The 16655-nt window shown below is 39.2% G+C and overlaps 1 protein-coding gene across 1 annotated transcript in view; it reads right to left on the bottom strand.

Moving 5' to 3' along the window:
* Window positions 1-16655, bottom strand: part of ccdc102a.S (coiled-coil domain containing 102A S homeolog) — a 32945-nt gene that overhangs the window by 6935 nt on the left and 9355 nt on the right. Inside the window, exons 5-6 of the mRNA NM_001093034.1 lie at window positions 11863-11979; window positions 10549-10758 (exon numbers count right to left, since the gene is read on the bottom strand). Coding sequence (NP_001086503.1) covers window positions 10549-10758; window positions 11863-11979 — 327 coding nt within the window. The remainder of the gene's footprint in view (window positions 1-10548; window positions 10759-11862; window positions 11980-16655) is intronic.

Below are 16655 nucleotides of genomic sequence, written 5' to 3' on the forward strand. Positions count from 1 at the left end.
CCACCAACTGAATCCGAAGAAGAGGAGAAGCTGCCGAAAAGTTGGCGAATAGACCCAAAGAAGTGGAGAATGAAGAAGACCTTTATAGGTAAGTTCCACTGAACACCAATGGTCTTTAATTTATTTTATTTATTTTTACACCCTGGCCACCAATGGTTTTTACTTTTATGGGAGACCCTGGCTGCTAATTTGTTTTTTTTTTTTTACGAATAGGGGGACCCTGACCACCAATTTTCTTTTTTTTTAATTTAGAGGGGCCCCGGTCACCAATTATTTTTTTTTAACTTTTAAGGGGAACCCTGGCTGCCAGTGTTTTTTTTAACTTATAAGGGGGCCCAGGCTTCAAATGTTTTTTTCTTTTTTAAAAATATTTATGGGGGATCCCCGCCGCCAGTGTTTTTTTTTTTAACTTATAAGGGGGCCCAGGCCACCAATGTTTTGTTTTTTTAACTTGTAGGGGGCCCTGACTACCAATGGCTTTTTATAACTTGTGTGTGTTTTTCCTGTTTTTAGCGCTGATGTCTGTGTGGCCATTTTACTGTGGTGTGGGCGGGATCGGGGGTGGTGCTTGGGGGCCGGGGACCAGAAAATGTTGTTGTACAGGGCCCTGTGATTTGTGATGGCAGCCCTAAGTTCATACAAAGTACAATGATATAACCGATTTATGGAGAGCTACAGCATAAGCTGAGGTATATGTGCTTAGTATTAGCAACAATGCCTATGTGTCAGTCTTATAGTTTAGGTTAGATTAAGATGCCTACTAAAGTTTAGGCAGCATTAGATGGCTGGTTTATGAGTGGTATGAATTTATTGTGCTGTGTTAATATAGAAGTTATGGTTTCCTCCCATCCCTTTTCAGAGTTCTGGATATAGTTAGGATTTGATTCAGCGCAATGTGATTAACAGTTTCATTTGCGGTATCAAAAAAATTCTGATTAGAATGTATATTTTAATTTATATAAACAGCAGAACAATAAATCAACAGTACAAACAGGGGGTCATGACAATATTAAATACAAAGTACAGTTATATCAAAGATTAAGGGGCATGTTTAGAAACATTGCAGATACCTGTATGTATATTTTTATTTGTATAGCGCTCCTTGAGGGTAAAGCCATATACAGCAAAACTTGTAATGTTTCCCATAGAACCAATCAGCAATTAGATTTGGTAAGAAAACAAAAGCAAAGATCTGATTAGTTTCTATGGGTGACATCACTGGTGATATTTTTCTCTAATGTAAGTTAATATGCCACTATGTGCAACAAGCAGAAAAAGATCCCTGCATCACAGAGTTTACAATAAATTCCTGTCTATAGAAATACTTGGAACTTACAAATTAAATTTTAATCTGAAAATTTACTTTACTGTTTTTGAATTTTAACTTCCTACACACAACAGCAGTATTTGGGTAGGACATATCTGATTTCAACACTAGAACTTGAAGAGAACTACAAGACCAAGTGACTATAAGACTTTGGGATCAGCTGGGTGTTGTTATTGTGATTCATGTTTGTAAGGGCAATATGACACTAATAATATACTAGTGTTTGTAGGACTTGTATTTTTGTACAACAATTTTGTCAGCACCTGTTTTTCATACCAGTAATGGGTGCAGGTCACATCATGGCCACGTGCATCTGCATATCTAACAAATTTATAATAGACCGCACCATCAGGAAGGAATCTTCTTAAAAGCCTTTATTGAATTAAGGGTTCTGACCTGGGCACCAGAAACATTTCAGACCAACACCGTGTTTGAAATGTCGTGGGTTTACCTCATGTGGCCCCTACATTAAATTCTGGCTTAGTATTAGTGGTGGTAATTTTTGAATAACTTTGGTTATGTGTGTGTACTAAAGGGTTAATGTTTTTAGGGGTGGAGTTATTGGGTATTTATTTGCCTGTGGTGTTGATGTATCACATGATCGCTTCTAACACAACGCGTAAAGAATATGGTCCAAGATCTAATAATCGGACACATTTGTGTGTTCTACACTGCCTGTGTGCCATACTCTGCCTGTGGGAGGTGAACCTGGTGGGGGTTTGTTAGCATTTGGCAATACTTTTATGGGGTATCCAAGGTGTTTAATTATGGTCTGGCTTTGCTGGGTTATGCACAGGGCAGGAGGAGCCATATTGATTAGACGGTATGTCTTAATATGACAAACTTGGGATAAGCGACATCCCTGCTGTAAGCAGCAACAATTTTTGATTTTGGTGTGCTACCACGATTAATGTAAATAATTTAATATAATATCATATATAATAAACTATTATCTAGTTTAAATATCTAGCAAAACATAATGGCATATTTATAAAGGTGACAAATATTTTATGACAAAAATGGTGATAACCTTGGTGTAATATAACTTTCTATGCACCAATAACTAGAAGGGCTCAACATTAATTTTACTGCCCAAGCTGCTTTGTGGCTATTGCATATAAAACTTTTGCACCCTAAACCAAATCTCGCTAAGAACCAGGGAGTTCATATGTACCAACAAATGATACATGATGTGTTCACAGGCAAAATCACACAAAAAGTAAACACTGGGAAAAAACAGAGTTGTAATATACAAGTACAGCAAATGTGATAGAAGAACCATGTCAATACTCTATATTGATCCTATGAGTGCAACTGCTTGCCCCTTTTCAGTTAAAATATTAATTTCATGCAGTTCACGGTAGCTTGTGTTTTGTGGTTGTCATTATCTATAATGCTTGCAAAAGGAATTAAATAAAATTGCTGCTTCTAAGGTCAACACACTGTCAGCATCTCCAATTTTTTTTTCTCACTATGCATCTCATTATTATTTAGAGGCCCATTTATCAAAGTCAGAATTGATTTAATTTTCTGAAAAATACTCTGACCAAATCCGCACCGTTTTTTTCCCTCTTGTTTATCAATACATTTCCCGAAAATTTCCGGTGCAGGAAAAACCCCCAAAAACAATCGTGAAAAAAACAAATCTTATTTTTCAGATTTTACACCTGAAAACTCATATTTTTTCAGATGCAACGAAATCTTTGGATTATTGCACAAAACCCAGCGCAAATCAAGATATCTTTGGGACCTATATGCAACCTTGGCAGTTCTGAGATGCCAGATTTTCGGATTTTCACTTTTACCATCCTCGAGGTATAATAAATGTGTGTTGTTTTTTTTTTTTACTAAAAATTTGTATGCAAAGTTTTTGATTTGTGTTAAAAAATATAAAACGTTTTATTAGGGCAAGTGTTATATAAAACACACATAACTTGCAATCCCATCCTTCAGATAAGTGAATCTCCAAACTCCATTCTGCAGTCAGGTTTATCAGTAAAACAAGTATGGCATTTTTTAGTGGTAAGTGGACTGAGGGTAGTGTGACAGAGTGAAGGCCCTATTGGGGGAACCGGATGAGTAGGGAATCCGAAAGAGAAGTCAAAGGTAGATAGTGATCAGATACATGCACAAAATGACAGGATTTATGCAATTCCAACAGCGGGTCACCCATGATTCCATGGATAGCGGATGTCCCTTAGTTACAGTTGTGAAGAGTAACTACCGGCTTCAAACAGGTTTAACTTTCACTAATCGTCAGTGAAAAAACTTGAATTGAGTTTTTAAAATTCAAATCTTGTTTTTCTAATTCGAATCCAATTCGATTCAAGCTTTCATGTCGATTCAATTAGTCCCAGCTGAGAAAATTTAATTTTTTTTTAATACATTTTGATGGTCGAATTTATGGGAATTCATGGGAGTTTAAAAAAACTCCCATGAATTTGGAATTCGACCCTTGATAAACGTGCCTCTGTGAATTTGCATTACTGTGTTTTGGACCTTTCTAAATAAATGGTAACCGAAAAATACCACCCTGTGCTCACAAAGCTACTTTTGACTGCAGACAAAAAGTGCAGTGAGAGAAGTAGAGAAAACTGCTATTCTGGACATGAAAAGATTCATGCAGTGCAATGCTCATAGGCAGTTGTTTATAGTCTGAGCTCTAAGAGCTGAATGCTGATTGAGCGTGATGTATCACTTCCACCAACGTATATGCTTCCGATTGGCTTTCATTTTGTGCAGACGTGCCAATTTGCCCTTGATGTTGATACTCCAAATAGCAATGTGAGAGGCAAAGTAATTTAATGTTCGCCTCTCACATTTCCAGCCATCCAAATGGTTTTAAATAGGAAAGCTAGTTAGTAATGACAAGCGATCAGCAGCTGCAGTATCAACCTTTGCTTTTATCAATAAACATGGAAGTCTGAAGATCTATACAGTAAATGCTTTGGTATTGAACTGCTTGAGTTTTAGTCATCTTGCTGAAAGATAAAAATCTGTATTCAAACTTAAAAAAAGTTACAAGTATTTAGAAATGCAGTGTGAAGATCATCTCCTGTCCTAGGAGCTTTCTTCTATTAAGCTGAACTTCAATAACTGTGAGTACACAGCAACAATTTCTTAACTAAAGTAATAGGCCTCCCCACCTACATAGGAAAATTGTTACTAATTATAAACAATGCTAATAAGCCATTTAATAATTTCATGGAACATAAATTTGGTTTTGTAAATGCAATAACTACTGAAAGCAGTGTTTGGAAGCTTATATTAGCTACATTTCTGGTTTTGACTCTTGGTTTTGACTCCTGATGAAAAATGTACCTGGGGGATTAACGGACTTCTGCTACCGTATATTAGGAGTCAGAAGAACCAGAGGCCAGAAAGGGATAAACAAATATTGCTTTTAATTGCAGTTAAATTTACAAACATTTTTAAAACCACTGACATGTCAGTGTACAGTATATTACAAATTTTATGGAATTGCATTTTCTTTTGTTGTAAAAAAAAAAAACAGAGTTGGTTAGAGACAGCCTTTAATAACACATTATATTAATAAATCTATATTTTAATTTAGAGGATTTTATAAACACACATATTAAGGAACAGTTCAGTGTAAAAATAAAAAACTGGATTGGTTACTGCCTGGTAACCAATCAGTGGAAACTAAGTTTTAACAGTGTCTGAAAATCTTGCCGGCATTGTTTGGGATAGAATATTTTATTATTTACCTTCTGTTGAAAGATTTTCCACTCTTTGGCAAAAAGTCAAAAAGGAAGAGACAAGAAATTAATTCTGGGATGGGAAACATCTAGTGAATTGCTGTTCTAACGTAGAAACAAATCTATAACCCAGATATATACTTTTAAATGTATTCCAATTTCATTTGTGGGTTGTTAACATAACTCTCAAACATTCATTTATGAATGCAAGCACAAGTGCAAAGAGCAATATTGCTGAGGCATAAACGCAATATCCACAAAGGTACTTGCACTATATGGGCTCCTTGCAGATTGCAGTTAGCGTCAATACACCGGTGCAGCCTTCTCTGATGAATTGGGAGCAAGTATGCAAACAGCACGATTCTGGGGCTGCTGCTGCAGCCCAGATACTGCCTCTCCGGCGCGTAAAAAATGTTGGAGCGGGTCAAAGGTGGGCAGCATCGTTAGTGTAGTGCATTAAGTGCAATGGCGCTCTCTGCACTAGCGGAGCCGGATTCCCTGGTTAAAACCCAGAAGTTTGGCTCTTAAATTGACAAGAGGCAGCTTTTTGCCCCCCTTATAACTGGCTCCTTGCCTCATGGCAGGAGCAGCCTTGGGTGCAAAGTACAGAGCACACAGATGTGAGGGAGCTCCAGAGCATTTGACAAGGTATAACCTCAATTTTACATACCCTGATTTTAAGTTTTCCAGCATTTTACACCGTTTTTTGCCATCTCACCAATCTATAATGTATTTAATTGGGTACTTTTCCATGTTTTTCCAGATTTTATGCCAAAAGTGTGTTTTGATGTTTCCAAGAATGTCTTTTTGTTCTCTGTGAATGTTTTACTATTGGTGAAATTAAGAGGTTTAACCCTTTAACCGCCAAGCACGTACGTGCTGGCGGTTCAGGGCTCAGGCTGCCAAGAACGTACACTGTACATTCTCCTGCAGCTGAGCCCTTCTCTCTGCTTTGGCGGCTTTTTACACACTTACCTGCACTTACACATACTTACAGTACATTTATACACTTACACAAAGATTTTAGTAAAGATTGGAATTTTTTTTTTTTAAGCACACTTGGTCCCTTTTGTACACTTATTTACACTTAATTACACGTATTTGCACACTCAGACAACTTTTAGAAGTGCACAAATATGTATACACAAAAACTCAAAAACTGGTGTTTTTTTTACTTATTCATTGTTTGTTCATGTTTGTTTTGCCTAAAAACATGTTATTTTGACAGCGTAACTATTGGATAATCGATTTCGGCCACTAATTACGCTGTCGGATCAATTATTTTGTTATTTCATTGATTTACGCTATGTTTGTGGTTTTATTGCAATTTTATCCATGCATTATTCCTTATGTATCTTTAGTATAGTTTTGCTGTTTGGTGCTTTGGTATAGAAAGATTTATTTTACTTAGTTTGATTCACCAGAATATATGCTTTCCAAAAATATATAGTTTTCTGGGTGTCTTTTTACAGTTTTGAGGTCTTACGGCACATAATGCACAGTTGGGGCTCTCTTTTCTGCAGCTTAGTTGGCTAGAGTGAAAATTCATATGCATGTTTTTCATTTGGGGTCTGTACACGCCACATACTTTGGTAAATCTTTCCATATTGGGCATCAAACTATTCAGTAGACCTCTGACGTCCATATTTAGGGTGATTTTTCTTTATACGTAAAACACTGTGTGCGATAAATGCGGCAAACTGCAACAATTTTAGGCGATTTTCAGAAATGTTGTAAAAACCTCTACGTTTAGAAAAGCTTTGCAGTTTGGTAGTTTGGTGTAGAAAGACATCTTTATCTTTTTTGGATTCGTCAGAATGTGTACTTTCCAAAAATATATGGTTTTGGGGGGTCTTTGCTGTTAGAAGGGTCTTAAGGCGCATAATATCAAGTTAAGGGTCTATGTTCACAGAAGGCGAATCTGCAGCGGAGAAAAATCATATGCACTATTTTCATTTGGGGTCCGCACATGCCAGCTGCCTTGGTATATGAATGCATATTGGGCATCAAACAGTTCAGTTGACCCTTGGCATCAGTATTTATGGTGTTTTACAATTGTATGTAAGAAATTGGGTGAGATAAATGCGGCCAATTGCAATATTTTTAGGCAATTTTCAAAAATGTAAAAACTGTTGCTTTTATCGCCAAATTTAGGAAAGGCTTGCGACTTGGTACTTTGGAGTACAAAGACATGCATACCCAATTTGGATTTGCGGGAATGTGTACTTTCCGAAAATATATGGTTTTCTGGGGTGAATGTACTTTTTTCTACCTTTGCCCCCCTCAAAACAATGTAAATGTGTTGATTTTGCAGTATCTGAAATGACAGACCATATGGGGGTCTTCGTTTTGGGGCCCCTATATGCCACGTGCTTGGGTACACCTATACATTTTGGTCATCAAACTGTTCAGAGGACCCTAGGCTTTCATATTTGGGGTGATTTCTCTTGAAACCTAAAAGTATGTGGGTAATACGATGCTGCAGGGTAGAAATTTTGAAGTCATTTTTGGAAATGTCACCAAAATCACCAAATTTAGGAATGGTTTGCGGCTTGGTATTTTGGAGTACAAAGACATGCATACCCAATTTAGATTTGTGGGAATGTGTACTTCCGAAAATATATGGTTTTCTGGGGTGAAATTACTTTTTTCTACATTTGCCCCCCCCCCCCAGAAACAATGTAAATGTGTTGATTTTGCAGTATCTGAAATGACAGACCATATGGGGGTCTTGATCCTAAAAGTATGTGGGTAATACGATGCTGCAGGGTAGAAATTTTAAAGTGATTTTTGGAAATGTCACCAAAATCACCAAATTTAGGAATGGTTTGCGACTTGGTACTTTGGAGTAGAATAACATGCATACCCAATTTGGATTCAGGGGAATGTGTACTTTCCGAAAATATATGGTTTTCTAGGGTGACTGTACTTTTTTCTACATTTGCCGCCCCCCAAAACTATGTAAATGTGTTGATTTTGCAGTACCTGAAATGACAGACCAAATGGGGGTCTTCTTTTTGGGGCCCCCTATGCCACGTGCTTGGGTACACCTATACATATTGGGCATCAAACTGTTCAGTGGACCCCAGGATTTCATATTTGGGGTGTTTTATCTTGATACCTAAAAGTATGTGGGAAATACGATGCTGCAGGGTAGAAATTGACTTTTGGAAATGTCACCAAAGCCACCAAATTTAGGAATGGTTTGCGGCTTGGTACTTTGGCGTAGAAAGACATGCATACCCAATTTGGATTCGTGGGAATGTGTACTTTCTGAAAATATATGGTTTTCTTGGGTGAACTTACTTTTTTATACTTTTGCCCCCCCCCCCAAAACGATGTAAATGTGTTGATTTTGCAGTACCTGAAATGACAGAACAAACGGGGGGTCTTCCTTTTGGTGCCCCCTATGCCACGTGCTTGGGTACACCTATACATATTGGGCATCAAACTGTTCAGTGGACCCCAGGATTTCATATTTGGGGTGTTTTACGGTGATACCTAATGATGTGTGGGAGATATGTTGCTGTAGAGTGGAAGCTTTGAGGTCATTTTTCAAAAAATTCACCGATTTCTAAAAACATAACTTTAGGAAACAATTGCAACTTGGTAGTTTGGAGTACAAAGATATTATTACCCATTTTTGATTCACCAGAATCTGTTCTTTCTATAATGGGTAGTTTTCTAGGGTAAACCTACTGTTAGCGGAATGTTTGGCCTTGAAATCAAAAGTATGCCGTTTGGGGAGCGTTGCTTTGGAAATTTGGTAGTACACTGCTTGTAGATTTTGAGCTATACAAGTGAGAAATCTCCATAAACTATATATATTTGGTATTGCCGCGTTCAGGAGACATAGACCTTTCCAAATCGGCTGTGTTCTCGTACATAAAATAAATTATGTTTCTGATATATGTGATTGTTCTTCGTGAAACATGATTTTTTTCATTTTATTAGACACTTAGAAGCCTATATTTTTTTTGCAGAAGTAGAATTACACCAAAATTCTTGCATATTGTGAAAGTTCAGGTTGTCCTGTAAAAAACAATATATTGTTTTCCTGGGTAAACTAAAAGACCACCCCAGGAAAGGCCCTTAAAGTGAAAGAGTGCAAAATATCTAAAAACTGCTTGGCAGTAGATGTTCGCATCTAGGACAAAACAGCTGGCAGGGAAAGGGTTAAAATACTAACCAGATGCATGTTTTGCCGTGGGTACCTCTGTAAATAGTCAATTCCAATTAGTCATGCAAAAATGCTGCAATGCTTTAAGGAACAACAACATCAAAAAATAAAAGTGTTTTAAAGTAATACAAATATAATGTAGCGTTGCCCTGCACTGGTAAAACTGTTGTGTTTGGCTCAGAAACACTACTATTGTTTATATAAATAAGCTGCTGTGTAGCAATGGGGGCAGCCATTCAAAGGAGAAACGACTCCGGTTACACAGCAGATAAGCTCTGTAGAACATAATGGTGTTATTTGTTATCCACTATTTAACATGTGCCATAGTCTTTTTTTTACTGGCGCAGTAAAATTAATCTTGCCATGTTGAGTCTACTGTGCATGTTTGAACAGAAATTTGCACAAAGAATACTGGGGAAATGAGTAGAAACGGAAGTAAAATACAGGTGTTTCTATTGTACGATTCTATTTCATAGGGAGTGCCTAACATACTGCGCCCCCCCACCTCGTGAAACAGACTTCACGAATCCTTTATAGCCACTTTTTTGGAGGTTCCACATATTTATCATCAATAAATTACCCATGGAAAACTATAAGGGCAGATTTATGAAAATGTGAGTTTAGAGCTTAATAAATAAAAATTCACCTAACTTCTATTCATTCCTATGGGATTTTTAGAATTGTATTTAACAATGGGTGAAAGACTTCACCATTTGATAAATATGGTTCTAAAAATCCCGTATAAACAAAATAAACGTGGGTGAATTTTTATTTATTAAGCTCTAAACTCACATTTTCATAAATCTGCCCTTTATAGTTTTCCATAGGTAATTTATTGATGATAAATATGTGGCACTCCTAAGCCTCTCACCAGAGCAGAACTCAACCAATAGATTGCTTAAAGTTAGTCTCCGTGATCCCCTTTAAATTATAACCTATTTGTACAATACAAAATAGAAATGAATATAAGGTGTATAATTGATTCTTAAATATCAGAAAAATCTTTTGAAATAGTGGTCTAACATTTTTTTCTGAAAAGGAGCTAGTTTTTGTCCCTGCAGTAACCTGCTGAAAATCGCTACTTTGTATGACTAGATGCAAAAAGACTTCAGGCCTAAAAAAGCTTTTAGAAATTGTGATGTTTTCATTCATATAAATGACAGGAGACGCAGGGATTAGCCAGCAATTCTTCTAGTAAAGAAACACTATGTCTGACATAAGCTCCGCTGTGATTTTACTGTCTTAGCAACCACAGCTACGTTAAGGTCTCACACAACAACCATTTTACAGAGTGACACAGGTTAAAATGATTTGCTTCTCACCTTATTCTTCTCAAAGAGCTCTGCCTGGATTGACTTCAGGTCCGTATCAAGAGCACTGGCGCTCTGTCTTCTTTTTCGAGTTAGAATCTCCTCCAGGTCTTGAATCTGAAGCCTCAGCTTCTTGTTTTCCCGCTCGAGGTTCAGTTTCTCTGTCTCCAGCCTTTCCCGCCGGCCCCACTCTTCTGCATTCTCAGCTTGAAGTCCCTCCATCTATAAGTAAGTTCACAAAATCTGAGTTTTACAATGAAATTTGTTTAATAGTCATATTAAATATTCTATCTGGTGGACTTTTCATCTTTTAGCCAGTAATGTACTAGACGGGCCCCCCCACCCTCCAGAAGCGATCTTCTTGTCGTGACACGGGCCCGCAACCCCGGCTGGCCCTGAGGGAGTGTGGGCCCTGGTGCAATCGCACCCCTGCTCCCCCAGTAGTTCTGCCACTGCTTTTAGCAAATAAATTAGATTACATATTAAAAAGCACACACATATTGTTCATTATCCTACTTTATATAGCACCAGTATATTATGCAGCATGGTATACAGAAATAACTAGGGATGCACCAAATTCAGGATTCAGTTTCGGTATTCCACAAGGATTCTGCCTTTTTCTGCAGGATCTGGATTCGTCCTTAAAATCACGAGACTTGTCACAACACAAGAAAGTAGAAACATTTTTCTCTTTCCCCCCTACCCACCTCTAATTTGCATATGCAAATTTGGATTTGGTATTTGGCAGAACCTTTCCCGAAAGGATTCGGGGGTTCGGCTGAATCCCAATCATTCATATCAGACCCTGACCCAGCATACAATACCACCAACATAAGCCCCATAGTAAAGGGGGCTCTAACATATATAGAATTGAGATTTGAAGGTCATGAAGGGGACCAGGCCTTACAAGAAAGTGGGCAGGAGGATGAGTGGATCATGGGCATGGTTTTAGTGTGACTGAGATGGATCATGGGTCATATTCTGCATTGTGGCCCCATTGTACTTGTTAGCAGGGGCAATTTAGTATGTGACACCAGAATTCCTAATGGTGGCCCTGCCAGCATAGGTTGCAATAAGGCCCATATCACTAACACTATGGTTAATTCTGTCAGGAGCCACTCAAATTTCAAACATATATTTGGGGTTTTGGAGGAAACCAGAGTGTCTGGAAGAAACTCGTGCAGATACAAGACATATTGATATTTTGATGAACCAGAATGTGTGTTTGTCCTCTGTAAATGTTACTATTAGTGAAATTAAGAGGTTCTGATTCACTGTATAACAAAATTGTGCCTACTAGAATATGGGCAATTCTCCTCTAAGTACCTCAGCTCTGAGCTCTGCAAGTTTCTTGTCCATGCTGGATCGAACACCAAGTTCATCTTGAAGATCCTCAGAAATCCGTCCCAACTCATCCTGGTGGCGCTCCCTTAGGAGAGTGAGCTGCAAAATGAGGAATATTATAAATACATTCCCAGTCAATTAACCATGTGCCGCATTCTAAGTTCACCAATAATTCCTGTGCTTGATAATCCTTCTGTTCACCTATAATTAATATAGTTCCACTTATTTTTTCAATTTGCTTAAAAGCTTATTTACTGTATTAAAAAAAATTTGGTTTAAATAAAGTAATAGAACTTGCTCAACCCTAAAAAAAACCTTATGCTGAGACCAGTTGACAAAGCAACAGACTGAAAAAAAACCATGTAATACAGGCAGGTTTCATTTATGGATTAGTCAATGGCTGGCAAGTTTGTGAATTTAATGGTCGACTGAGGTTTAGGACCGTTGAGCGATTGGAATGGTAGGCAAACTGCAGTGGGTCCAGAGATGGTGACAACAGGCATCTAATGTGTCTCATGACCAGCCTCTCGAAGCCCTTCATTATGGTGGATGTTAGTGCAATAGGATGATAGTCGTTGAGGCAGACACATAGGGTTTCTTTGGCACAGGAATAATGATGGACTCCTTGAAGCACTTCGGGAACAACAGCAGTGCTCAGGGAAATGTTGAAGATGTTGGTGAGAACATCCGCCAGCTGGTCTGCACATTCTCTGAGCAAGGATATTATATGGTCCTGCGGCCTTACGTGGGTTGACTCCATGGAGAGTGTTCCTCTCATCAGCCTTGGTCAGACATAGCACCTGGTCGTTGTGTGTTGGGATGAGGGGGAGATAGGAGGGAGAATCTTACAATTTAACCTTTATAAACACAGCAGAGTCCCTGCTCTAGGCGAGGCTTTGGCATATGTGGAAATTAGTCGCCAGCAATAAGGGCACTGACACATGGGAGGGTTCATTGTCCTGCACACAGGAAGAAGCACAAAACAATACCAACTCCTTCACATTGGAATGGCCACATTTGAGAAACATTACATGTGACGATCCTGGGTATTCACTCTAAAGTGCCTTCCTCCACATTTTCAGGTGATCGTTACATGCAGCGATTCCAACAAAAGTGAAGGGAAGGTATTGTCAGGCACTTCACCAGGTGCCCAGTGAGTCAGGGCCCCAAATCTGTTCTACTGCAGGTGACTACTGTCCTGATAATGCTTTACAGTATGTTGCTTTTTTCATTTATACTCTTACTTGCTTTGGAGATGCAATGTATGAGTAGGCCTGTCTCGCTTCCTACACAGCAACAATGGTCCAAAATCAAGTACCGTATATACTCGAGTATAAGCCGTCCCGAGTATAAGCCGAGGTACCTAATTTTACCTCCAAAAACTGGGAAAGCTTATTGACTCGAGTATAAGCCGAGGTGAGAAATGCAGCAGCTTCTGGTAAGTTTCAATCTCGTTTTTGGATGACTATTCTTAGGCGCCGGCTACTATTCTAAGGCGCCGGCGAATATTCTTAGGCGCTGGCTACTATTCTAAGGCGCCGGCGAATATTCTTAGGCGCCGGCTACTATTCTAAGGCGCTGGCGAATATTCTTAGGCGCCGGCGAATATTCTTAGGCGCCGGATACCGTTTTTGCGCTTGACCCGAGTATAAGCCGAGGTAGAGTTTTTCAGCATATTTTGGGGGCTGAAAAACTCGGCTTATACTCGAGTATATACGGTACATGTTTTCCGTTGGCTAAGTAGCTTAATATCTCTTCTGTTAGTGGGATAATGCAATGTAGTTCATGGGCAGAAACCATTGGCAACCAATCAAATTGTTGCATTCACTGTTTTACCTGTAGCTGGCTGAAAAAAGCTAGTCACTGATTGATTTCTATGGGTTACTGCTCATGGACAAATTTGGGCGAGGTGAGCTCACATATAGATGAAAAATGTTCAATGTGAATGAAACACATTTGCATTACATTTACATTTTTATTGACTGCATTTCAAATTTTGTGCAAACACTCATACCATGGGCAACTAATGTTCTCAAAATGTTTTACTGGCAATAATGTAAATGGCAGTTTTCTAGAGAAGTCCATTGTTTCCTTCCTTGGAAAAGCAACACGTCACATCTGCCATAGCCCTTAAAGGAACAGTAACATCAAAAAATAAAAGTGTTTTAAAGTAATGAAAATATAATGCAGTGTTGCCCTGCACTGGTAAAACTGCTGTGTTTGCTTAAAGGACCAGTAACATCAAAATTTTTAAAAAAATATTCGTTAGAAAACAACGAAAAAAAACACCAAGACAAATTAAAATTTCAAAATTGCAAAGCCTTTATTAAGAAATAACTTACTGAAACTCCATTTCCTGTCCTCTTCTGAAACGGCGATATGGCGACCATCCATAGTGCGGTGCTGGATTTGTCCTCCCTGGCTAGCTCCCATAGGCTATGGACAGCAGGAAGACGGTGCTGGAAAGCAGACGGCTGGATGAAGAGCTGAAGTGCCCGGTGTGTTCCCAGAACATCCTTGTGCAGAGCAGCGCGCCTCTGGGGAGATCTTGCAGGGACTCAGCCTCCTACTAACCCAGCCCTGCAGCAGCAGGCGATTCTTAGCGAGAGTGCCCCAGGCGGTTGGCAGGGCACACAGACATCGCAGACATCACAGATTGTCTCTTCATCCCCTCTGGGACGCATCTATCAGCACAGGAGCTTTACATCGCAGGAGCGTTACAAGTGGTGTGCGAGCGCACACTGACAGCCGCACACTTTTTTCACAGGCAGCAGCAGCACTCGGCCATTCTCATGCACGGATTGCATCGCGCCGCTGCTTGGAAGCCTCCTTAGTCCCGCTCTGGAGAGAGGCTGCTGGGATTGTACCGATTCCCCCTTTTGGTTCCAAGTCGGAGCGATGGAGGCTGTCAGTGTGCGCTCACTCTTGCGCCTCACACAGACACCGGCCCAGCACCAGCCGCACACCGCTTGTAACGCTCCTGCGATGTAACGCTTCTGTGCTGATAGATGCGTCCCAGAGGGGATGAAGAGACAATCTGTGATGTCTGCGATGTCTGTGTGCCCTGCCACCCGCCTGGGGCACTCTCGCTAAGAATCGCCTGCTGCTGCAGGGCTGGGTTAGTAGGAGGCTGAGTCCCTGCAAGATCTCCCCAGAGGCGCGCTGCTCTGCACAAGGATGGTCCGGGAACACACCGGGCACTTCAGCTCTTCATCCAGCCGTCTGCTTTCCAGCACCGTCTTCCTGCTGTTAGTAGCCTATGGGAGCTAGCCAGGGAGGACAAATCCAGCACCACACTATGGATGGTCGCCATATCGCCGTTTCAGAAGAGGACAGGAAGTGGAGTTTCAGTAAGTTATTTCTTAATAAAGGCTTTGCAATTTTGAAATTTTAATTTGTCTTGGTGTTTTTTTTTCGTTGTTTTCTAACGAATTTTTAAAAAAAATTTTTTGATGTTACTGGTCCTTTAAGAAACACTACTATTTATATATATACTACTGTTTATATAAATAAGCTGCTGTATAGCAATGGGGGCAGATATTCAAAGGAGAAAAGGCTCAGGTTACACAGCAGATAGCAAATAAGCTCTGTTTGTCTAATGGTGTTATCTGTTACCCATTCGTTTAACCTGTGCCATATAGCCGTTTTTCAATTTCCGCCAATGCTCCACAGCAGCTTGTTTATATGAACTAAAGTAGTGTTTCTGAAGCAAACACATCAGTTTTACCAGTGCAGGGCAACACTACATGATATGTTCATTACTTTAAAACACTTAAATTTTTTGGTGTTACTGTTCCTTTAATCCTTTGTCTTTGAAGCTTTTGAACTGGTGTGGAATAAATCCCTGACACTTGGTAAATATTATAGTTTCGGAACCCAAGAAAACAGATGGGGATGGAAAAAAGGAAAATTAATGTAGCATCAAGCTAAATTCAAGCAACAATAGTTAAAAATATTTAAATGTTACAGATGTTAAAATATTAAAATGTATTGAATAGGAGAGGGTCTGAATAGAAAAATGAGTAATAAAAAGTAGCAATAACAAAAAATGTGTTACAGAGCATTTGTTTTTTGACGGGGTCAGTGACCCCATTTGAAAGCTGGAAGGAGTCTGAACAAGAAGGCAAATAATTTAAAAACTATAAAAAAAGAAAAAATTAAGACCAGTTGAAAAGTTGCTTATAATTAGCCATTCTATAACACACTAAGGGGCATGTTTACTAACATTGGAGATAAATATCTGGAGAGATTTCTGGAGATGTTGCCCATAGCAACCAATCAGATCTTTGCTTTTGTTTTCTAACTTGGCTGTGGCTGTTTAAATCTAATTGCTGATTGGTTGCCATGGGCAACATCTCCAGAAATTTCTCCAGATATTTATCTCCAATGTTAGTAAACATGCCCCTAAAAGTAAACAAAGGCAAATCACCCTTTAATACAAAACACATACATTTGGGTACAAAGTGTAGCCTAATATTGCTTCTAGTTGCCATTTGGCCTTCATAACAGAGAACTACTCACAGGTGTATGGTAATTAGCTGGGGCTTAAAAGCTCCGTGTTTGCTCGCTACAGCTCCTGTGTTAAGGGTAAGTGCAACAGGGTCATATTATTCAGTCACATTGTTTGCTGGGGTACTTGATTTTAAATGCACTGCAAAGTTAGACTGAGTTATGGGTAAGTGCAACAGGGTCTTGCTACTCAGTCCCATTGTGCGCAGGGGGTTGATTATTGAATGAAATACAGAATCAGAATGTTAATAGGCAGTGTAGGACGT

The sequence above is a fragment of the Xenopus laevis genome, chromosome 4S (assembly GCF_017654675.1).
Source record: "Xenopus laevis strain J_2021 chromosome 4S, Xenopus_laevis_v10.1, whole genome shotgun sequence".
NCBI lineage: Eukaryota > Metazoa > Chordata > Amphibia > Anura > Pipidae > Xenopus > Xenopus laevis.